This window comes from Ursus arctos, unplaced genomic scaffold, assembly GCF_023065955.2.
Source record: "Ursus arctos isolate Adak ecotype North America unplaced genomic scaffold, UrsArc2.0 scaffold_10, whole genome shotgun sequence".
NCBI classification, from domain to species: Eukaryota; Metazoa; Chordata; class Mammalia; order Carnivora; family Ursidae; genus Ursus; species Ursus arctos.
The window spans coordinates 72,244,298-72,270,290 of record NW_026622764.1 but is presented as its reverse complement, the minus strand read 5'-3'; the positions used below and the strand labels follow the sequence as shown (position 1 = coordinate 72,270,290).

Below are 25,993 nucleotides of genomic sequence, written 5' to 3'. Positions count from 1 at the left end.
TAAAAATTATAAAGACCTAAATTATCCAATGAAAAAGAACCAGAAGTAATTTTTAAAAGAAATACAAATATTTTCAATGTTTAGGCTGTAGTATTTTAATATAATTTCATACCTTATTTCATATGATACATTCTGCACCTTTACATCTCCACCTAGACTATGGTCAAAATAAATTTTCATAAACCACATACAATTTTCTTAGAGGAAATCTTTTTTTTTAAGATTTTATTCATTTATTTGACAGAAAGAGAGGCAGCGAGAGAGGGAACACAAACAGGGGGAGTGAGAGAGGGAGAAGCAGGCTTCCCACTGAGCAGGGAGTCCAATGCAGAGTTCGATCCCAGAACGTGGGGATCATGACCTGAGCCGAAGGCAGACACTTAACGACTGAGCCACCCAGCCACCCCTCTTTGAGGAAATCTTAATAATATAAAATCTCTAGGGTCAAACAAGGGTACCCCTTGGAGTTAGAAGATGGTTGAACAACAACAAAACAAATCTTTGTTCTTTCGCTTCTAAATATACCTGTTATTTTTATGCTTGCCAGGAAGACTTACAGATAAAGGACTAGAGAAGAAAAAAATGTGGAAAAAACATATTTTGTCCAGTGACCTAAATTTCCTGGAGTAAAACTGTTTTTAGGAAAGAATGTAAGAAACTGGTTTAAAAACACAGCTAATGCCAAATTGGAAAACCTCAAGACTCATGGAATGTTGGGTAGAATACATAGAAGTTTTTGTCTCAATACTGGAGAAAAATTATCCTTGGACTTAGCACAACTCCTGTCCTTCCTAATAAATATTAAAATGCAGATCCACAAGGATTAAATTGTTTCCAGTTAACTTGCTTGTTTTCCAGAACAAAACTCAAGAATAGTCATGGTAATTCAAAATAAAAAGCTTTTGTGCACAGCAAAGGAAGCCATCAACAAAATAAAAAAGCAACCTACTGAATGGGAGAAGATATTTGCAAATGATACATCCAATAGGGAGTAAATATCCAAAATACATTTAAAACCTTCTACAACTCAACACCAAAAAAACCAAATAATCTGATTAAAAAATGGGAAGACATTCTTCTAAAGAAGACATACAGATGGCCAACTAACACATGAAAAGATGCTCAATATCACTAATCATCATGGAAATGCAAATCAAAACCACAATATCACTTTGTATCTATCAGAATGGCTAAAACCAAAAACACAAGAAACAACAAACGTTGGAAAGAATGTGAAGAAAAAGGAACACTTGTGCACTGTTGGTGGCAATGCAAAGTGGTGCAGCCACTGTAGAAAACAGTATGGAGATTTCTCAAAGAATTAAACATAGAAATACCATATAATCTAGTAATTCCACTACTGGATATTTACCCAAAGAAAACAAAAACACTAATTCAAACAGATACAGGCACTCCTATGTTTCCTGCAGCATTATTTACAATAACCAACACATGGAAGCAACCCAACTGTCCATCCATAGATGAATAGATAAAGAAGATGTGGTACACACACACACACACACACACACACACTGGAATATTACTCAGCTATAAAAAAGTATGTGAGCCCACCACTGGCAACAATATGGATAGACCTAGAGAATACTATGCTAAGTGAAATAGGTCAGGCAGAGAATGACAAATACCATATGATTTCACTTTTATGTGGAATATCTAAAAAATAGATGAATAAACAAAAAGCAGAAACAGACCCAACAATACAGAGCACACACTGAAGGTTGCTGGGGGGGGGGTAGGGGGAATGGGCAAAATGGGTGAGGGGGTGTGAGAGATACAGGCTTCTAGTTGTGGAATGAATAAGTCATGGGGATAAAAGGTACAGCATAGGGAATATAGTCAATGGTATTGTAATAGTATTGTATGGTGACTGATGGAAGCTACACTTGTGAGCATGGCATAATGTATAGACTTGTTGAATCACTATGTTTTACACTTGAAATAATGTAGCATTGTGTGCCAATGATGCTTCACTAAAAATTTTTTTTAAATAAAAAAAAACACATAAAGAAAAAAGTATTCATAGTTATACAAAAATATCCATCACGTAGGTAAAATTCATGATATCAGGCATCCAATCCAGAATTAGCAGCCATGAAAAAAAAGAAGAAAAATACTACCTAAAATAAAGAAGTAAATAAATCAATTAAATCCAACCCACACCCAACATAGATGTTAGAATTTGCAGACAAGGATGTTGAAAATGTATAACTCTATTCTTCATGTTCAAATGGCAAGTAGGTAAATAGAAGATATAAAACATTTCCAAATAGAAATTCTATGGATTAAAAACTACAATTTTTGAGATAATAAATTTACTAAATGACAGTAATGCAGATTCAATACTGTAGAAGGAAAAATTAATGACATAGATACTGCAGAAGTAAATTGAAGACAAAAAAAATTTTTTTAAATACCTAAAATTTAACAAAGGAGAATGTATGAAACAAAAATATAGATTTAATAAGGTTTTGGACAACTTTAAGTGATCTAATATATGTATAATTGGAAGCAACAGAAGGAGAGGAGATTGTCCAGAAAAAAATATTTTCAAAAAACAATGGCTGAAAATTTTCTACATTTGATGTAGACTATAAACAAGGAAACTTTCCTTATGAAGGACTTATTAAATGGAAAATATTTCTTTCTTATAAAATGGAAAATATTTTCTATTCTTTAGGGTCCACATTGATCTCCATTACAACTACTCAATTCTGTGATTGTTAACTTTAAGGTAATCACAGGGAATTTGTAAGTGAATGGGCATGGCTACTTCCCAATAAAACTTTATAAAAGCAAGCAGAGGACTAGATTTGGCTTATAGACCATAGTTTGCTGATTTTCTTACTATAAACCTACAGATCCAAGAAGCTCAAAGTACCCCAAGCACAAAAACCATGAAGAAATGAGACATCACAATCAAACTGCTCAAATGTGGTAATAAAGAAAAAGATCTTCAAAGCAGCCAGATGAAAAAAGACACATTAGAGTCATAAAGATGAAGATAACAGTAATTCCACATAAAAAAAAAATGCAAGTAAGAAGACAATGAAAATTGCTGAAAGAAATAAACTATCAACCTAGAATTTTATGCCAAGCAAAAATAGCTTTCAAAAGTAAAGGTAAATGCAGATTTTTTTTGAGATAAATAAAAGCTGAAAGAGTTCATCACCAATGGATTTGCACTACAAGAAATTTTAAAAGAAGTCCTTCAGGCAGAAAGGAAATTACAACAAAAAATAATAATGCAAATCTACACAAAGGATAGATCACTGGAAATAATAAGTTTATGGGTAAAGAAAAACAACAAAAAGTGTTTCACTTGCTATTTAAATCACTTTTAAAAATAATTTTTCAAACACAAATATGAATATATTATGGGGTTTTTAACATATGTAAAAGTAACATGTATGACAATAGTCCAAAGGTCAGAAGGAGAGAAATGGAGGTATACTATGACGTTTTTTATACCGTGTGTCAATTAGTATATCACTTGAAGGCAGACTATACTAACCTAAAGATGTATGGTATAAAACTTAAAGCAATTTTTTTAAAGATTTTATTTACTTGTATGACAGAGAGATAGAAAGCACAAGTAGGCAGAGCGGCAGGCAGAGGGAGAAGCAGGGGCTCATGGGGCTCAATCCCAGGATGCTGGGATCATGACCTGAGCTGAAGGCAGATGCTTAACTGACTGAGCCACCCAGGCACACCATCAAATCCTTAAAAAAAAAAAAAAAAATTAAACCTAAGAAGCCAACAAGGAGATGAAGTGCAATTCACAAAAATTAATCCAAAAGAAGTCAGAACAACAGAAAACAAGGAAAGAAATTATAATTAGGAAAAATGGAAAATATATAGAAAGATGTTAAGTTTACATCAAGACACATCAATAAACACATTAAATATAAATGCTTTAAACACTCGTTTTAAAGGCAGATATCATCAGATTAGATAACAAAGTAAGACTACAAACTGCCTACAAGAAACACACTTTAAATATGAAGACACAAATAGGTTATAAGGATGGAAAAAAATATTTAAAAAAAGATTAAAGTTATAAAAAAAGATAAAAAATTTTTTAAAAGATATAAAAAAGATACAAAAAAGATGTAAAAAAAGCTCAAGTGGTCATGCTAGTATCAGACAAATTAGATTTTAGATCAAAGAAGAAAATAAAAAGGTAATTTCTTAAGGAAAAAGGGATCAACCAAGACAATATAACAATCCTAAACATTTATACACATAATAACAGTACTTCAAAATACATGAAGCAAAACTGGTAGAACTTCAAAGGGATATAGATGAATCTACACTTTCAGTTGGAGATTTTATTTCCTCTCCATAATTGATAGAATAATTGAACAGAAAATTAATAAGAATGTAGAAGTTTGAACACTATGAACTTGACCTAATTTAATTATTCTGTTCAAGCAAAGATGAAATATTTGTAAGATAGACCATATTCTGAGCCATGAAGCAATACATTTAAAAGACTCACGTTTTTTTCCAGGTATCTATATATTTTTTTTTATTGAAGTACAATTAACATAGAGTGTTATGTTAGTTTCAGGTGTACAATATAATGAGTCAATAATCCTAAACATTATTCAGTGCTCATCATGATAAGTGTACTCTTGATTCTCTTTATTTCGCCCATCCTCCTACCCAACTCTCACCTGGCAACCACCAGTTTGTTCTCTGTATTTAAAAGTCTACTTTTTGACTCTTTTTGTTGTTGTTCACTTGTTTCTTAAATTCCACATTGAGTGAAATCATATGGTATTTGTCTTTCTCTAACTTATTTCACTTAGCATTATACCCTTCTGGCCCATCCATGTTGTTGCAAATAGCAAGATTTCATTATTTTTATGGTTGAGTAATATTCCAGAGTGTATGTATGTGTGTATATATACATATACACACACAACACATCTTCTTTATCCATTCATCTATTGATGAACACATGGATTGCTTCCATATTTTGGCTATTGCAGATAATGCTGCAATAAATATAGGAGTGCAATCCAAGGAAACAGTCAGAAAAACTAAGAGGTAGCCCACGGAATGGGAGAATATATTTGCAAATGACACTACAGATAAAGGACTGGTATCCAAGATCTACAAAGAACTTCTCAAACTCAATACACGAGAAACAAATAAACAAATCAAAAAATGGGCAGAAGATATGAACAGACACTTTTCCAATGAAGACATACAAATGGCTAACAGACACATGAAAAAATGTTCAAAATCATTAGCCATCAAGGAAATTCAAATCAAAACCACACTGAGATACCACCTTACGCCAGTTAGAATGGCAAAAATAGACAAGGCAAGAAACAACAATTGTTGGAGAGGATGTGGAGAAAGGGGATCCCTCCCACACTGTTGGTGGGAATGCAAGTTGGTACAGCCACTCTGGAAAACAGTGTGGAGGTCCCTTAAAAAGTTAAAAATTGAGCTACCCTATGATCCAGCCATTGCACTACTGGGTATTTACCCCAAAGATACAGACGTAGTGAAGAGAAGGGCCATATGCACCCCAATGTTCATAGCAGCAATGTCCACAATAGCTAAATTGTGGAAGGAGCCGAGATGCCCTTCAACAGATGACTGGATTAAGAAGTTGTGGTCCATATATACAATGGAATATTACTCAGCTATCAGAAAGAACGAATTCTCAACATTTGCTACAACATGGAAAGCACTGGAGGAGATAATGCTAAGTGAAATAAGTCAAGCAGAGAAAGACAACTATCATATGATTTCTCTCATCTATGGAACATAAGAACTAGGATGATCGGTAGGGGAAGAAAGGGATAAAGAAAGGGGGGGTAATCAGAAGGGGGAATGAGGGGGGCGCCTGGGTAGCGCAGTCGTTAAAGCGTCTGCCTTCGGCTCAGGGCGTGATCCCGGCGTTCCGGGATCGAGTCCCACATCGGGCTCCTCTGCTGGGAGCCTGCTTCTTCCTCTCTCACTCGCCTGCTGTGTTCCCTCTCTCACTGGCTGTCTCTCTGTCACATAAATAAATAAAATCTTAAAAAAAAAAAAAAAAAAAAAAAAAAGAAGGGGGAATGAAACATGAGAGACTATGGACTATGAGAAACAAACTGAGGACTTCAGAGGGGAGGGGGGTGGGAGAATGGGATAGACCGGTGATGGGTAGTAAGGAGGGCACGTATTGCATGGTGCACTGGGTGTTATACACAACTAATGAATCATTGAGCCTTACATCGGAAACCGGGGATGTACTGTATGGTGACTAACATAATATAATAAAAAATCATTAAAAAAAAAAAAGAAAAGAAAACAAACTGAGGATTACAGAAGGGAGGAGGGTGAGGGGAGGGGGTAACCAGGTGATGGGTATTAAGGAGGGCACGTGTGGTGATGAGCACTGGGTGTCATACGCAACTAATGAATCGTTGAACACTACATCCAAAACTAATGATGTACTATATGTCGCCTAATCAAACATAATAAAAAAATAAAATTAGACTGCCTAAAAAAATAAATAAATAAATAAATAAATAAATAAATAAATAAATATAGGAGTGCATAGGGATTAATTGCAAAATATATAAAGAACTTACACAACACCAAAAAAAACAACAATGTGGTATAAAATGGGCAGGGGACCTGAAGAGACATTTTTCTAAAGAAGACATAACAGATGATTAACTGACACATCAAAGATGCTTAACATCACTAATGGTCATGGAAATGCAAATTAAAACCACAATGATATCAATTTACACCTGTCAAAATGGCTGAAATAAAAAATACAAGAAATAACATAAGTGTTGGTGAGAATGTAGAGAAAAAGGAACCCTTGTGTACTGTTGGTAGGAATGCAAATTGCTATACCCGCTGGGGAAAACAGTATAGAAGTTCCTCAAAAAATTGAAAATATAATTATCATGTGATCTAGTATGGCCCTACTGGGTATTTACCCAAAGAAAACAAAAACACTAATTTGAAAAGATACTTGCAGGTGTCTATATTTTCTTAAAGCTTCACTGATGATTGAGATGCAGTTAGGCTTACTCTTACGGCCCGTAAGACCCCTTTAATTCCCCTGCTAAATCTCAACTCTGTGTTCCCAGGAAGAAATCATTCCAAAAGAACCACTTGTCTCATCTAAAAAGACAACAAGTATTTTCCAGGACTGCCGCATTGCACAACGTGCCTCCTGAAGCTGCTCAGTGCACAATTTGTGGGACCGTACATGGTGCCTTCTTTTCCTTAAGGCTTCTCTTCCCCACATATTGTTATTTAAACCTCAATTCCCTGCATAAACTTTACTACAAGGCAAATGATTGCACAGGGCTGCATTCCCTGGTTTGTAAATCATTTTTTTAAGCATCAGAAAAGGAAAAGACCAAAGGTAACTTTGGCGTTGAGATGAAAGGTCTGCAATAAATCTTCTGTTTACCTTTGTGTTGAAAGTATTCCCTGCCTGAGAGATCCTGTAGAGCTGTGGATATATAAGCAGGCTCTTCTGACTGCAACATTGTTCAAAGATCCCCAGAGTCAAAGGTGGTAATGAAGTGAAAATCTACATAGAAAACAAGGATTTATTAAAAAGAACTTTTAGTCTGTAATTGAGTTAATATTGTAGCAATGTCAATTTCCTGACTTTGATGATGTATTACAACTATTAAGATATCATTATGGGGGAAGCTGGTTGAAGGATACACAGAAATATTTTTGCATCTTCTGGTAAGTCTTAAGCTATTTAAAAATAAAAATTATTTACAAAGAAGATATAGAGTCACATAGATTCAAACACATTTAACAAATCATGACTTAATTTTTCTGATTGATTTGAAATTAAATGTTGCTTTATGAGCATAAAATGAATAAATTTCTTCTTCTGTTAAATGAGCATAAAAATAAATTGAATATCTAGATATTTAAATAATAGGCATAATACTGACCCATTTATCTACCAATAATGACATCTATATCCCTCATAAGAACCAGTTGTTTTATAAGCTAGTTCACTTGTCAGGTCTTGGCACATAGTAGTTACTCAGTAAATAGTGTTGTGAATGTTAGATTTAAAAAAATACACAAAAATTCTTTATCTTGATAATTGTTATCAGAAACAAAGAGATATTTCCTATTCACTTACTCTTCAAATATTTTATTAACAATCATTATGTTAGTAACCATATTAAATGAAAAATACATGATCCTTTAAAAAGTTCTGGACCTTGTCAAGGAAGGAACCTTGTAATAGTAGGTATAATAATATGAGAAAAAAATGGTGAAGTAAGGGAGAAGTTAAAAAAGGAGAAAGAAGGGGAAAGGAGGAAAAGGGAGAGAAAATGAGAAGAGAGGAAAACAGAAGATAGAAATGACATATTTCTGCTCCATTTTGTTTCTGTTTCCAAGGCAGTTTAACCAGGGACTCTTCACAAAGAGCAACAAGATGGTGCAAGCTTCAGTGAGCAAGCATTTTTCACACCTCTGCGCTTCTTAGGCCTGCTGTTGTCTCATTGGCTAAATCCAATCACAGGACCAAACCCAGAGTCGGCGTGAGTGGGTACACCAAAAGGTGTGGATACAGAAGAACATGAACAAATTGGGGGACCTTTATTACAGCAATCTAACATGACGTATGACCAATGTAGATTTTCTAGAATTTTATACAGAATGTTGACAGCAACTACCGCAAGCATTATTCGTTGTCAAACCTCTTTTTTTTCTTTTTCTTTCGTGTGTGTGTGTGTGTCTCTGTGTGTGTGTGAGTGATTACACTGGCTAGGATCTACAGATGATGTTGAATAGAACTGATAAGAACATACATTCTTCTCTTGTTCCTCATCTTAGGGAAACAGGTTTTGCCATTAGGTATGATGTTAGTTGTAGGTTTTTCACCAAAGCACTTAGTGCTCATCAGAAACCAATGGCTGGTGCTGGTGTAGACTGGGGTCCCAGGGCTCATGGAGGTGATAGGCTGTCTAATGCACCCAGACCCTTTCATTAAAGAGAGTTTAAGTCTCTACATGTAAGAGTTGATTTATGTAACTTGCCATTTAATTATATCAGTATCTACTTCATTTCTAATTAGTTTCTAATAAGCTGTTGTTCTTACATAGGATTCTAATGTGTTATTAATAAGTTAACACTTTATAATAAAATATTCATCTTCATCACTAGCCATATTTATTTTTCTGAAGGCTATTATTTCTGTTATTAATATAGCTACTGGCTTTTTTAAAAATTATTGTTTACATGGTAAATTTTTTCCCATCCTTTTCCTTTTTACCTATCTGTGCCTTTATATTTGAAGTAGGTTTTGATTTTGTTAATCCAATCTGACAATATCTGCCTTTTAATTACAATATTTAGACCACTTACATTTCAGTGTAATTGTAAATGTGGTTGGATTTAAAACTCCCATCTTCCTACTTTTTTCTATTTGTTGCATGTAGTCTTCCTCTTTCCCTTATTTACTAACTTCTTTTGAAGTAATTGAATATTAAGATTTTATCTCCATTACTGGTTCATTAGAGATAACTTTTGGGGATTTTAGTTATTCCTTAAGGTTTAGAGTATACATATGGAATGTATCACAAAATTCAAATAATAGTACACTCCCAAATCCCTCCTCCCGTTCTTTGTGCTATAGTTATCATACATTTTTATGTTAAATTAATGACAAATCCCAGAATACATTATTAATTTTGCCTTAAACAGTCATCTGTCATTATGATTAAAACTGAGGGGAAAAGGGTAAGTCTTTTATTAATTCCTACATAATTAACATTTCTGTTTCTCTTTATTTCTTTGGAAAGATCCAAATTTCATCCTGGTATACTTTTGTGTGAAGAGCTTCCTTTAACATTTCAAGTATTATGGGTCTTCTGGTGATAAATTTCTATTTTCTTGGTTTATTTTCACAAGACATTTTTGCTGGATATAGAATTTTGGGTTAATGGACTTTTTCTTTCTTTCTTTCAGATCTTTATTATTTTTTAATAATAATTTTTATTATGTTATGTTAGTCACCACAAAGTATATTCTTAGTTTTTGATGTAATGTTCCATGATTCATTATTTGCGTATAACACCCAGTGCATCATGCAATATGTGCCCTCCTTACTACCCATCACTGGCCTATCCCAATCCCCCACCCCCCTCCCCTCTGAAGCCCTCAGTTTGTTTTCCAGAGTCCACAGTCTCTCATGGTTCATTTCCCCTTCTGTTTACCCCCCTTCTTTCTTCCCTTCCTTCCCCTACCGATCTTCCTATTTCTTTTTGTTTGTTTGTTTTCCGATGTTCCTATTTATGTTCTATAAATGAGTGAAACCATATGATAATTGTCTTTCTCTGCTTGACTTATTTCACTTAGCATTATCTCCTCCAGTCCTGTCCACAGCAAATGCTGTGTAATCGTTCTTTCTGATGGCTGAGTAATATTCCATTGTATATATGGACCACAACTTCTTAACCCAGTCATCTGTTGAAGGGCATCTCGGCTCCTTCCACAATTTAGCTATTGTGGACAATGCTGCCATGAACATTGGGGTGCATATGGCCCTTCTCTTCACTACGTCTGTATCTTTGGGGTAAATACCCAGTAGTGCAATGGCTGGATCATAGGGTAGCTCAATTTTTAACTTTTTAAGGGACCTCCACACTGTTTTCCAGAGTGGCTGTACCAACTTGCATTCCCACCAACAGTGTGGGAGGGATCCCCTTTCTCCACATCCTCTCCAACATTTGTTGTTTCCTGCCTTGTCAATTTTTGCCATTCTTTTTTTTTCTTCAAGTTCTTTTATTTTACTTTATTTCATACAAACATATCCATGCATTACATCTTCCAGTTACTTGTCATTCTAATTTGTATATGGTAATATATGATGGTTTTACTTATTTAAATATTTTTTGACATAATAAAAAAATTTAAAAAAAATTTTTTTGGCATTTGAACTAATGTTAATTCTCCCCATTACAGGTAATGTTTCATTGAAAAAAAAATTTAATGTTTTTTTATTATATTATGTTAGTCACCATACAGTACATCCCTGGTTTTTGATGTAAAGTTCACTGATTCATTAGTTGCGTATAACACCCAGTGCACCATGCAATACATGCCCTCCTTACTACCCATCACCAGCCTATCCCATTCCCCCACCCCCCCCCCGAAGCCCTCAGTTTGTTTCTCAGAGTACATAGTCTCTCATGCTTCATTCCCCCTTCTGATTACCCCCCTTTCTTTATCACCGGAGGAGATAATGCTAAGTGAAATAAGTCAAGCAGAGAAAGACAATTATCATATGATTTCTCTCATCTATGGAACATAAGAACTAGGAAGATCGGTAGGGGAAGAAAGGGATAAAGAAATTTTTGCCATTCTAACTGGCGTAAGGTGGTATCTCAATGTGGTTTTGATTTGAATTTCCTTGATGGCTAACAATTTTGAACATTTTTTCATGTGTCTGTTAGCCATTTGTATGTCTTCATTGGAAAAGTGTCTGTTCATATCTTCTGCCCATTTTTTTATTTGTTTTTTGTTTCCTGTGTATTGAGTTTGAGAAGTTCTTTGTAAATCTTGGATACTAGTCTTTTATCTGTAGTGTCATTTGCAAATATCTTCTCCCATTCCGTGGGCTGCCTCTTAGTTTTTTTGACTGTTTCCTTGGCTGTGAGGAAGATTTTTATCTTGATGAAGTCCCACAAGTTCATTTTTTCTTTTGATTCTCTTGCCTTTGGAGATGTGTCATGAAAAAAGTTGCTGTGGCCGATGTCAAAGAGGTTGCAGCCTATGTTCTCCTCTAGGATTTTGATGGATTCCTGTCTCACATTGAGGTCTTGCTTCCATTTGGAGTTTATCTTTGTGTATGGGTGAGAGAGTGGTCAAGTTTCATTCTTTTGCATATAGCTGTCCAATTTTCCCAGCACCATTTATTGAAGAGACTGTCTTTTTCCACTGGATGTCTTTTCCTGCTTTATCAAAGATTAGTTGCCCAAAGAGCCGAGTGTCTATTTCTGGGTTCTCTATTCTGTTCCATTGGTCTATGTGTCTGGTTTTGTGCCAGTACCATGCTGTCTTGTGATCACAGCTTTGTAGTATAGCTTGAAATCCGGCATTGTGATGCCCCCAGCTTTGTTTTTCCTTTTCAACAATTCCTTGGCGATTTGGGGCTTTTTCTGGTTCCACACAAATTTGAGGGCTGTTTGTTCCAGTTCCTTGAAAAATGTCATTGGTATTTTGATCGGGATGGCATTGAAAGTGTAGATTGCTCTGGGTAGCATAAACATTTTAACTATGTTTATTCTTCTGATCCATGAGCGTGGAATATTTTTCCATCTTTTTGTGTCTTCCTCAAGGTCTTTCAAGAGTGATTTGTAGTTTCTAGAATATAGATCCTTTACATCTCTTGGTTAAGTTAATTCCGAGATAACGTATGGCTTTTGGTGCTATTGTAAATGGAATGGATTCCCTAATTTCTCTTTCTTCAGTCTCATTGTTCGTGTATAGAAATGCAACTGATTTCTGAGCATTGATTTTGTATCCTGCCACATTATTGAATTGCTCTATAAGTTCTAGTAGTTTGGGGGTGGAGTCTTTTGGGTTTTCCATATAGTGTATCATGTTGTCTGTGAAGAGAGACAGATTGACTTCTTCTTTGCCGATTTGGATACCTTTTATCCCTTTTTTGTTGTCTGATTGCAGTTGCAAGGACTTCTAGTACTATGTTGAATAATAATGATGAGAGTAGGCTTCCTTGTCGTGTTCCTGATCTTATGGGAAAGGCTTTCAGCTTTTCCCCCATTGAGAATGATATTCGCTGTAGGATTTTCATAGATGGTTTTTATGAAATTGAGGAATATCCTCTATTCCTACACTCTGAAGGGTTTTAATCAGGAAAGGATGCTGTATTTTGTCATATGCTCTTTCTGCATCAATTGAGAGGATCATATGGTTCTTGACTCTTTCCTTGTTGATATGATCTATCACACTGAGTTTTGCGAATGTTGAACCTCCCTTGCATCCCAGTGATGAATCCCACTTGCTCTTGATGGATAATACTTTTAATGTATTGTTGGATCCTATTAGCTAGGATCTTATTGAGAATTTTGGTGTCCATATTCATCAGGGAAATCGGTCTGTAATTCTCCTTTTTGATGGGGTCTTTGCCTGGTTTGGGGATCAAGGTAATACTGGACTCATAGAATGAGTTTGGTAGTTTTCCTTCTGTTTCTATTTTTTGAAACAGCTTCAGGAGAATAGGTATTATTTCTTCTTTGAATGGTTGGTAGAATTCTCCAGGGAATCTGTCAGGCCCTGGACTCTTGTTTTGGGGGAGGTTTTTGATCACTGCTTCAGTCTCTTCATAATTAATTGGTCTGCTTAAATCATCAATTTCTTCCTGTTTCAGTCTTGGTAGTTTATAGGCTTCCAGGAAGGCATCCATTTCTTCCAGGTTGTTTAATTTATTGGCATAAAGCTGTTGATAAAAGTTTCTAATGATCTTTCCTATTTCATTGGTGTTGGCTGTGATCTCTCCCCTTTCATTCATTATTTTATTAATTTGGGTCCTTTCTCTATTCTTTTGAATAAGTCTGGCCAGTGGCTTATCGATCTTATTTATTCTTTCAAAGAACTAGCTTCTAGTTCTATTGATCTGCTCTACTGTGCTCCTGGTTTCTAATTCATTGATCTCTGCTCTAATCTTGATCAACTGCTTTCTTGTGTGTGGGTTAGGCCTGTTCTGTTCCAGCTCCAGCTTCTTGAGGTGAGAATATAAAAACTGCCTTTTAGATTTTTCTATTCTTTTGAGTGAGGCTTGGATGGCTATGTATTTTCCCCTTAGGACCACCTTTGCAGTGTCCCATAGGTTTTGGACCAATGTGTTTTCATTCTCGTTGGTCTCCATAAAATGTTTAAACTGATTTTTAATTTCCTGGTTTACCCAATCATTCTTGAGCAGGATGGTTCTTAGTTTCCAAGTGTTTGAGATTCTTCCAAATTTTTCCTTGTGATTGAGTTTCAGTTTCAAAGCATTGTGCTCTGAGAATATGCAGGGAATAATCTCAGTCTTTTGGTATTGGTTGAGACCTGTTTTGTGACCCAGTATATGGTCTATTGAGGAGAAAGTTCCGTGTGCATTCAAAAAGAATGAGTATTCTATTGTTCTGGGGTGTAGTGTTATGTATATACCTATGAGGTCCATCTGGTCCAATATGTCATTCAAAGCTCTTGTTTCTTTGTTGATTTTCTGCTTAGGAGATCTGTCTGTTGCTGAGAGCGGAATGTTGAGGTCCCCTACTATTAACATATTATCTATATGTCTCTTTATTCTGGTTAAGAGTTGGCTTGTGTATCTAGCTGCTCCCCTGTTGGGGGCATAGATATTTATAATTGTCATATCCACTTGTTGGATACATCCTTTAAGAATAATATAGTGTCCTTCTGTATCTCTGACTACAGTCTTTAGTTTAAAACCCAATCTGTCTGATATGAGAATTGCTACCCCAGCTTTCTTTTGAGGTCCATTGGCATGAAAAATGGTTTTCCATCCCTTCACTTTCAGTCTGGATGTATCTTTCGGTTCAAAATGAATCTCTTGTAGACATCAAATGGATGGGTCATGTCTTTTTATCCAATCTGCAACCCTATGGCATTTATGGGAGCATTTAGGCCAATCACATTGAGAGTGATTATTGAGAGATATGATTTTAACGATGTCATGTTGCCTGTGAAGCCTTTTTTCTATAGATTGTAAATTTCTGTTCCGTATCACTCTTGGGGCCTTTTTACTTTTATAGAACCCCCCCTTAATATTTCATATAGGGCTGGCTTGGTGGTTACGAATTCCTTCAGTTTCTGCCAATCCTGGAAGGTCCTTATCTCTCCATCAATTCTGAATGACAGCCTTGCTGGATAAAGAATCCTTGGCTGCATGTTCTTCTCAGATAGAGGTTTGAAAATAGTCTGCCAACCCTTCATAGCCTGCCAGGTCTCTGTAGATGTGTCTGATGTTATTCTGATAATTTTCCCTCTGTACATAAGAATTTTCTTCCCCCTGGCTGCTTTCAATACTGTATCCTTGGATCTAATATTTGCGAATGCACTATGATGTGATGTGATGTTGGTCTGTTGTCATTGACCTTGGGAGGGGTCCTCTCTGCCTCTTGGACAGGAATGCTTGTTTCCTTTGCCAGATTAGGGAAGTTCTCAGCTACAGTTTGTTCAAATATCTCTTCTAGACTGCTTTCCTTCTCCACCCCCTCAGGGATGCCGATGATTCTGACATTGGAATGTTTCATTGAGTCAGTAATCTCCTGTAATCTACATTCCTGAGATTGGATTTTTTTGAGCCAAGTTTCTGTTTTAACTTTCTCTTCTACCATCCCATCCTCCAATTCACTAATTCGTTCTTCTGCCTCGTTTACCCTGGCTGTCAGAGCGTCTAGTTTAGACTGCAATTGATTCATAGCATTTTTAATTTCTGCCAGATTTGCTCTCATTTCTGCCCTCAGAGATTCTATATTCTCATTAATATTTTCATTAATATTTTTTTCAAGCCTACACATCATCTTACCATTGTTACTCTGAACTCCATTTCTGATAATTTGGTTATATCCATGTCCATCAGTTCTGTGGCAGAGGCCACAGTCTCTGTCTCCTTTCTTTGCTGAGGGTTTCTCCTCCATGTCATTCTGATGAGGAGAGGTTGCAGGGATGCACAGAGCCCAAATTATTGACCAGGACCTTGGCAGTGTGCACTTGTTTTATAGGGACCCTAGGGATGTGGGTTTCTTGATTTTTCATCCTGCCTTCTTGGGGAGGGGCCTGCCGCACTGATACTCAGGCAACCCTGTTTTGGTAGAGTCACCCTGTCGCCTGCAAGGGGGGACAGGGATGGGCACAATGAGCGGGTATTTCTGGGCTTTTGTTCTCTGGTGGCTTTTCCTGGTGGTTTTCTGTGACTCTTCTGAGAGTCAGAGCAGCACTGGCTGTATCCTAGCCTCTGTCACAGAACAGAGAGATCACAGTCCACTCTCCACTGAGCTCTCTTGGCCTCTTTAACACTGTTTCTGTTGGTGCTGCTAAAAACCCTGCAGCATCCCAGGTTATGCACCCCACAGCCGCGCTCCCAGTCCTCACTTCCAGGGCCGGCACGTCTCTGTCCTTTGTGTTTCTAACACCGCCAGCTGCCCCCAGTTCCCACGCATGCTCCCAAGCTCCCTTTTTCAGTGTGGTTCATGCGCGCTTCGGAGCACCGGTTTTCAGTCTGGTCACACACGCGCGCAGTCCCCAGCTCTTAGTTTCAGTCTAGTTCGAGTCTGCTCTCCCGAGCTCCGGTTTTCAGTTTGGATGCGTGCGCTCCCGAGCTCCCAGTATCAGTCCAGTTCCAGTGAGCACTCCAGAGCTCCAGTTCTCAGTCTGGTTGCACACGCATTTCCGGGCTCCCGGTCTCAGTCTGCTTTGTCACGGGTGCCGGTCCGCGAGTCTGGCCCCCTCCCCAGTGCAGGTGGCTACTGCTTCCCAGTGCCCAAGCGCGGTGGCTCCCTCCCCTTTCTGTTTATCTTCCGATATCTAGGCACAGACTTTCAGCTCCCTGCTTCATACCTAGAGACCAAGCACCAGAAATGTTCTGTTTGTAGAGATTCAGATGTATCTTCTTACGTCTCAGGCTGATTTCATGAGTGTTCAGGATGGTCTGGCAGATATCCAGCTCAACTCAAGGGACCAGATGAAAAAGGGGTCCCCTACTCCTCCACCATCTTTTCTCCCAACCTCTCTTTCAGATCTTTAAAGATAGTCCATTGTCTTTGGCCCTGCATGGTTTTCAATGAGAAATGTGTTCTTATTCCTACATTTATTTTCTATATGTAATATTTATCTGGTTGATTTAAAGATTATTCTCTTGGTCACTGATTTTCAACAATTTGGTTATGAAGAACATTTGTGTGTTTTTCTGACTTTTCTCTCTGTGCTTCTGTAATTGCTATGTCTTCATATTTACCTATCCTATTTCTGAAGTTTCTAATTTGCTCTTAATCCCACCCAGAAAAATGTCCATTTCCTACTTGTATTTTTCATCACAAGGTTCTATTTGGTTCTTTTCTATATCTTCTGTTTTTCTCATTATGTTCATTTCTTCCTCTATATTATTGCACATGTTCATAAGATTTAAAATATCTGTGTTAAGTCCTTATCTACTAATTCCAACATCTTTATAATTTTTATATCTGCTCTCATTGACTTATTTTTCACACTATGGATCTTATTTCCCTATTTCTTTGCATGACTGAGATATTTTATTAGAGGCACAACTTTGAATTTTGTGTTCTTGAGTACTTAATTTTGTTCTTCTTTTCAATTATTTTTAGTTTATTTGTATGCATTTGATATTTTCTGTGGCTTTGGAGCCCCCTTTGCCTCTATTTCTTTTTTTAAGATTTTTATTTATTTATTTATGATGTTCAATTAGCCAACATATAGTTTTTGATGTAGTGTTCAATGATTCATTAATTAGTTTTGTATAACACCCAGTGTTCATCACCACATGTGCCCTCTTTAATACCTATCACCCGGTTACCCCCACCCCCTCCCTTCTATAACCCTCAGTTTGTTTCCCAGAGTCCAGAGTCTCTCACAGTTTGCCCCCCTCTCTGATTTCTTCCCATTCAATTTTCCCTCCTTTCCCCTGGGGTCCTTTGCGCTATTCCTTATATTCCACATATGAGTGAAACCATATGATAATTGTCTTTCTCTGCTTGACTTATTTCACTTAGCATAATCCCCTCCAGTCCCATCCATGTCAATGCAAATGGTGGGTATTCATCCTTTCTGATGGCTGAGTAATATTCCATTGTATATATGAACCACATCTTTTTTTATCCATTCATCTCTTGAAGGACATGTTGGCCCTTTAAATATTGTTTGCCTGTTTGATTTGCAGGTAAGTAACTTGAGAATTAGTTTGATGGTTTTTTTTAAGATTACTTTTAAATTTTGTTATGAAGGACCCAGAATAGTGGGTTTTTGTTTTTGTTTTTGTTTTTGTTTTTGTTTTTGTTTTTTTTTGAAGTGTAACTTAAGTTTTCCCAATATCATGTGTAACTAGTTATTCTTAGCCCTGAATTAGCTCCAAGAATTCATCCTACTGCTTTCTGGTTGTTCTTTCCCTAGCTCTGGATAGATTTTTCTTACGCATACACAAACCAAAACCAAAGGCTCAAGGGGATGCTCTACAGATCTTCAGAGTCACTCTTGTCTATCTCTCTTGGTACAGTTTTCTCTTTTGACATTCTAGCTACCTGGGCCCACTGAGCTCCAACCTCTATGTCTTCAATTCATTAAGACACCAGGCTTTCTTTTGGGTCCATCTTCCTGCACTGTGGCTTGGATATAGTCCTTCTCTCAAGGATCACAGTCATGAGGAGCCTTTGTTTAATGTTTGAAAACCATTGTTTTATATATTTTGGCTGACACTGTAGTTTATTTCTGGTAGGAGGGCAATTCCTATAGCAATTAGTCATACGTGGGCAGAAGCAGAAATAATATATGACCTCTAGAAACACTATGACAACCTATTTAAATTTAGTTATTAAATAAGCAATCTAGCTCTCTTATTGCCAGTAACTATTGAAATGTCCTAGGCTTCATCCTTTTCCCATCTGTAAAATATATATGTAATGATAAGATTTAATAAGTCGATGGATATTAATAAGTCATCATATACTATCCTAAAATGTCCATAATATCTGTGGCCTATGTATTCATAGTGAATTTTCTCACACAAAGACTCTGCCACCCCAGTCTGTAATGAAACTGAAAAAAAAAAAAAAAGAATTGAGTATTGTCATCTGTGACCAAAAGCCTGGTAGAGACAAATATGTGTATGACTTGAGGATCACTGATGTAGTGTTCTAGCCAAGTATGTCTAGAATTGACATGTGCACAACTGTAACTATTCATAGTCCTAGACATTTTTGTACTATTGGACACTCAGTGACTTCTGTCTGTGCTGTTTCAGAATTCAAGCTCCTAGAAGACAGAATTTCAGGGATTAAAGCACAGAGTATCCAGATTGTAATATGCTATGATAATGTAGTACAGAAGAAAGGTCATAATATACTCACTGGGAGCCTAATTTCTATGCTAGGTTTCAATAACCTCTAATCTTTAAAGTGGAAGAATAAAGAAGAAAAATAAAACAAAAATTTAAAGGTGAATTAAAAGACCATTTAATCATACTATTTATTTCTGAATTTAAAATGACTTAAGAAATGGTATGGGATTGTTAGTTTCAGAAAATTCCCAATTATTTATTATCTTTATTATTTATTATAGGACTTCATATCAAAATTCATCATTTCCTACAAACACAGGGTGAAATATTTACAAAAGGACAAATTTTCTACCAGGAGGTTTAAAAGGCCAGGGAAATTACACCATAAACACACACCCACATATACAGATATAAATAAATATTAATTATATGTACTAAATGGCATGGGTAGAGGTAGAATTCAATAATAATTACTTGGCTTAAAAGCCTAAAAATGTTATACAGGCATATAGTAAGGAGGTTTTGGATGTATTATCAAAATGCATTGCATAGAAATTTAATGTAGTTGCTGTAGAATGATCTCTTATGATTGAAATAATGTGTGGAGAGTATGGGCTTCTGCAAGATGTGTTGCAGCAACAAAGGCTCTAAAGATGTATTTGTGCTGCCTGCTATGTGCAGAAGATTAACTTAGACACACTTCCCAGACATAAACAGCATGCTATCAGATAGAGATGGAGAATGCTTACCACATTGTACAAGCTGATGCACCAATGTTCAAATATAATCTGCCCAGAAAATCCATTAACAAAGCTGAACCAAAGCTGAAAGAGAAGAAATTTCAAGAAGTTTTATATCAATATTGACCTAAATGTTTCCATTCACCGAAGTACTTAAAATCAATCTTGAGTATTTGAGCCTACCAGAAAGCTAGTACATTTATTTTAGAATTTTTATTTCATTCTTTGTTACTGTTCTTTCTCTATCAAAAGATAATTTCAATGAAATATTTAGATCTAATTGTCCAATAACGCATTGCTTCAGTAAAGAATGATATTGAGTTGTAAACCTTCAGAATGATTTTGTCTATGGCTTCAGCAAATTGTAGCATCTGCAATTGATAACATTTGCTACTGGCCCAGCCAAAGAAAGGAGAACTCCTAATTCAAAGATTTACAACCCTCTATGTTTATTGCAGCATTATTTACAATAACAAAAATGTGGAAGCAACCTAAGTGTTCATCAACAGATGAATGGATAAAGAAGGGGTGGCATATATAATTTCCAATGAAATATCGCTCAACTATAAAAAGGTATCAGATCCCACCATTTGCAACAACATGGATGGATTTAGAGGATATCCCTCTTTGACACGAGTTTGTATGTGTTACTTTCTCTGTAACTTTTTGGAAGAGTTTGAGGAAGACGTGTTAATTCTTCTTTGAATGATCGGTATAATTTTCCAGAGAGGTGTTTGATTACTGATCTCATCTCCTTACTACTTACAGTCTGTTCATATTTTCTATTTCTTCATTATTTGCCCAGCTGATTTTTGACAAAGGTGCAAAATCAATTTAATGGAAGGATAACCTTTTCATCAAATAGTACTGAAGTAATTGGATCTCCATGGGCAAAATAACCAGACAATCTAAACCCTCCACTGTATACAAAAATTAACTGAAAATGAATCATGACAGTAAGTTTAAAACACTTTTAGAAAACTACATAGAGGAAAATCTTTGGAATCTAGAGCTAGACAAAGAGTTTTTTGACATAGAACCAAAAGCAAGATCCATAAAAGGAAAATATATAAATTGGACCACAACAAAATTAAAAACTTTTGTACTCTGACTCTATTAAGATGACAAAACAACATGATACAGACTGGAAGAAAATATTTGCAAACTACTTATCTGCCAGAGGACTAACATCTAAAATATGTGAATTCTCAAAACTTAAGAGTGAAAAAACAATTCAGTTAGAAAATGGACAAAAAATATGAAGGCACATTTCACTGAAGAAGATATGAAAAGAGCAAAAAAGTACATGAGAAGATGTTCAAAATCATTAGCTCCTATGGAAATGCAATTTAAAACTACAATGACATATCACTACCCATCTATGAGAATGGCTAAAAAATAATGATAACATCAAGTGCTGATAAAGATCCAGAGAAACAAGATAACAAATGCTTTGCTGGTGGGAACTGAAAATGGTAAAGTCACTCTGGAAAATAGTTGGGAGTTTCTTTTAAAATTAAACATGCACTTACCATATGATCCAGCAATTGTACTCTTGGACATTTGTCCTAAATAAATGAAAACTTGTGCTTGCACAAAACCTACACACAAATGCTCTTCAGCAGGTGGACAAAAAATTATGTTAAGGGAACAAATGATACAGGAAACAACTTGTATCAATCCAAGGGAATTATACTGATTGAAAAAAATCCAATCTCAAAAGGTTATATACTACATGATTCTGCTTTTATAAAATTCTTGAAAGAACAAAATTATAAGGATAGGGAACAGATTAGTCACTGTCAGGGGTTAGGGATGGCAGTGGATACAAAGGGGTAGCATGAAGGGGATCCTTGTGGTGATGGAACAGGTCTGTATCATTGGGGGAGGGTTGGAGAGGGAAACAGGTTTCTGCCTTGATTTATGTGGTGTTTATATCAATCTACACATGGATAAAGGTACAAAGAATCACACAAGTATGTGTAAAGCTGGTGAAATATGAATATGTTCTGTTGGGTTTGTCCTGGAGTTATTCAAGGTGTTCTTTGGGGGAAAATTGGGTGAATGTTTCACAGGACCTCCTAAAAATATTTTTTGTAACTTCCTGTGAATATATAATTATTTCAAAATAAAATATCTAAAAATATATTTCCATAGCCAAATTAGAGGCTTACACAGGTATTTTTTAAGTCAGGATGGTTGTTAGAAGATTCAAACTTACTGAATAATTTTGAGTGAAAATCTAAAGCAAAATTATGTAATGGTAATAATTTAAGTGATACAAATATGGGGGGGGAACAACCCTAAACTACCAAGCCTGATATCAAAGAAAGATCTAACTTTTCCATGAAAGAAAGTTTATCTCTTTTCTTACCTCAATAATGTATAACACTACATTTTTGTAGAAACAATACAATATGCATTTCGTCACTCGAAAATGATTCCAAGCTCCATGAACCAACAGAAGCTTCTCCAAATAGCTAAACTAAAAGAAGGAGACAACAGTCAGTGCAAGTTCAAACAAACCTACCATTTAGTGACAAAACCCACAAAAGGTCATTTTCTCAGCATTTCACACCTAAGTTCCCACTCTAGAAAATATAACACAGAAGGAAACAGAATGAAACCAATTTCGCAGACAACCTGACATGGCAGTTCTCTATAAAGAAAAAATTTTAAAGCTTTATAAAATTAATTTCTCTTATCACTAAAAAAATATTTTTAACATCATATTTTTTGCCCAGGAAATGCTGCTTGGATTTTCACTTGGAATGCACAAGGCTTTTATTTTTTTTAAAGCTGATACACATCTAGGACTTTAATCATAGTAATGGGACAGAATTATTTAATGAAAGGAACATCCTATTAGAAACAAGAACTCAGGCTAAATCACTCATCTTTTTTAATGTGTGATCAGGTGTAAGTAACAGTCTTACAGGAATCAGTTACCCACTTCGTATAATAAATAAAAAGTTAAAATTAAAAATGAAGGTTACATGCAGCCTCTGTAGCATTGGTGAGACTCCTTACCCTCATACACACACCTACTTTCATAGCAGTTATTACCTTCTAACAAATGACAGGCATTACTGTATATTTTTGTTTCCTACAATGGAAGCTCTGTGGCAGTAGGTCTCATTGTTTACTTTATTGATGAATCCTAACCACCCAGAAACATGCCCAGAATATGGTATTTGCTCAATGAACATTTTTTTGAATGAATGGCTATTCAGGAGAGTTATTCCACAAAATGAAGTAATTCAGTAATTTAATGACTCCTGGAACTAAATATTCACTTCAAATGGCACAAATTGGTACATATGAAAAATTTCAAATTTTCAAAAAAAAGAGCATTTAAGATTTTGGATCATGAGACAGCAGGATGGGGAAGAAGATGCTCAATCATAAAAGGCAGAGCTAAACAAAAAATAAGTGAATTAAAGAAAGGTTTTTGTTTGTCCGTTTTTACCCAGAACTTGATATTAAACTTGAGTCACTATAGACAACATTCCTATTGCCTCAGTGTTTAGCTTTGCAGTGGTTTAAAGTCAGAGTTCCATTTCTTGGAATGACTTTAAAAGACTAAGAAATTTGGGGAGAAGAAAGTGAATAATTTACATTTCAGAGAATAAGATGATCCAGGTTATGAGTAGAATATTATATACTCTGAGAAGAGAAAGTTGTGTATTACCCAGAAAGAGCAAGTAAAAGACATTTGTTTGACCACGGCTGCAGAATACATATGATATGCTGGAGGCAGATGGGACAGAAATGGGAAAATTTCCACTTAAGTTCTGGTGATAAGATTCATTCTGCAAAAGCCTAAAAGGGCACACATCATGGCAGAATACCTTCTCCCTCTCTGCAGTCAAAGCTGCTCTTGGGTCAAAGTAAAATGGAGGGGAAAACCCCAATGGGGCTTTTTCTGCCTTGATAGTGTAGATGAGAGCATACTTTGTGTGCCCTAGCCAGTCTACCACCTCAGTGAGCTCTAGGCCCCTAGTCCACATCAGCCCAGCTGTCCCACCAAGGTGGCCCCAGCATGGCACACACTGGGACAACCCAGGTCAGCACTCACTACAACCCCAACCATCTCACCAAGGTGACACAGAAGCAAAGCACCACAGAACACTCCTGGCCCACACCACTTTGGCTCTGCACCACTCACCAGAGTATGCAATGAGCGGAGTGCCCTGAGAACCCCTTGGGCCATACCCACCTCAGCTCCAACCACCCTGCATAGAGAGCCTAGAACCTATGGCTTGAGCCTGCCTTGGTACCAGCCACCTGCCAGGGTGCCCCCTGTGTGGAATACCCAAGGACACCCAGCTTATACTGACTTCAGCTGTCCTTCTAGGAAACCCTCAGCATGGAGAGACCTAGGAACATCCTGTTATATGCCTAGTTCAGCTCAGGCCATCCCACCAGGGTGGCTCTAGCAGAGAATACCTTGGAAATCCTATCCCATGCCAGGCATAGTTCCAGTCAGGCAGCCAAAGTGACCAGGCACACATAGTCTATATAAGGGACGACCATACACAAGACCATTCCTTTAAGCTTAGGAGAAGCAGCTGTTCTGCATAATTTATAAAAACAAACACAGAAAGCCAAGTAAGATGAGAAGACAGAAGAATATGCTCCTTGACCACTCTCTCACACCATACACAAAAATAAACTCCAAATGGATGAAAGACCTCGATGAGAGACAGGAATCCATCAAAATCCTAGAGGAGAACATAGGCTGCAACCTATACGACATCAGCCAAAGTAACCTTTTTCATGACACATCTCCAAAGGCAAGAGAAACAAAAGAAAAAATGAACTTGTGGGACTTCATCAAGATAAAAAGCTTCTGCGCAGCCAAGGAAACAGTCAAAAAAACTAAGAGGAAGCCCACGGAATGGGAGAATATATTTGCAAAAGACACTACAGATAAAAGACTGATATCCAAGATCTACAAAGAACTTCTCAAACTCAATACGCGAGAAACAAATACAAATCATAAAATGGGCAGAAGATATGAACAGACACTTTTTCAATGAAGACATACAAATGGCTAACAGACACATGAAAAAATGTTCAAAATCATTAGCCATCAGGGAATTTCAAATCAAAACCACACTAAAATACCACCTTACGCCAGTTAGAATGGCAAAAATTGACAAGGCAAGAAACAACAATTGTTGGAGAGGATGTGGAGAAAGGGGATCCCTCCTACATTGTTGGTGGGAATGCAAGTTGGTACAGCCACTCTGGAAAACAGTGTGGAGGTCCCTTAAAAAGTTAAAAATTGAGCTACCCTATGACCCAGCCATTGCACTACTGGGTGTTTACCCCAAAGACACAGACGTAGTGAAGAGAAGGGCCATATGCACCCCAATGTTCATAGCAGCAATGTCCACAATAGCTAAATTGTGGAAGGAGCCGAGATGCCCTTCAACAGATGACTGGATTAAGAAGTTGTGGTCCATATATACAATGGAATATTACTCAGCTATCAGAAAGAACGAATTCTGAACATTTGCTGCAACATGGACGGCACTGGAGGAGATAATGCTAAGTGAAATAAGTCAAGCAGAGAAAGACAATTATCATATCATTTCTCTCATCTATGGAACATAAGAACTAGGAAGATCGGTAGGGGAAGAAAGGGATAAAGAAAGGGGGGGTAATCAGAAGGGGGAATGAAACATGAGAGACTATGGCCTATGAGAGACAAACTGAGGTCCTCAGAGGGGAGGGGGTGGGGGAATGGGATAGACCGGTGATGGGTAATAAGGAGGGCACGTATTGCATGGTGCACTGGGTGTTATATGCAACTAATGAATCATTGAACTTTACATCAGAAACCAGGGATGTACTGTATGGTGACTAACATAATATAATAAAAAAACATTAAAAAAAAAGAAGAATATGCTCCAAATGAAAGAAAAAGACAAAAACCTAAAAGAGAGAGAGAGAACTAAACAAAACATAAATAACCTATCTACCTGATAAAGAGTTTAAAAGTAATGGTTATAAAGATGCTTACCAGACTAGAGAGAAGAGTGGATAAACTCAGTCTGACCTTCAACAAAAAAATAGAAAACATAAAAGAGAACCAATCAGGGTTGAAGAATACAAAAAAAGAAAAAAGAAAAACTAGAAAAAAAAATACAACAATTGAAATTAAAAAAATACACTAGAGGGA

General features: G+C 36.5%; 1 protein-coding gene across 1 annotated transcript in view; it reads right to left on the bottom strand.

Moving 5' to 3' along the window:
• The window catches only part of LOC113251194 (phospholipid-transporting ATPase IB-like), a 175,156-nt gene that overhangs the window by 30,300 nt on the left and 118,863 nt on the right, over positions 1-25,993 (bottom strand). The window contains exons 25-27 of the mRNA XM_026493021.4: positions 22,178-22,288; positions 19,813-19,887; positions 7,457-7,579 (exon numbers count right to left, since the gene is read on the bottom strand). Of these exons, the coding sequence (XP_026348806.3) occupies positions 7,457-7,579; positions 19,813-19,887; positions 22,178-22,288 (309 nt within the window). The remainder of the gene's footprint in view (positions 1-7,456; positions 7,580-19,812; positions 19,888-22,177; positions 22,289-25,993) is intronic.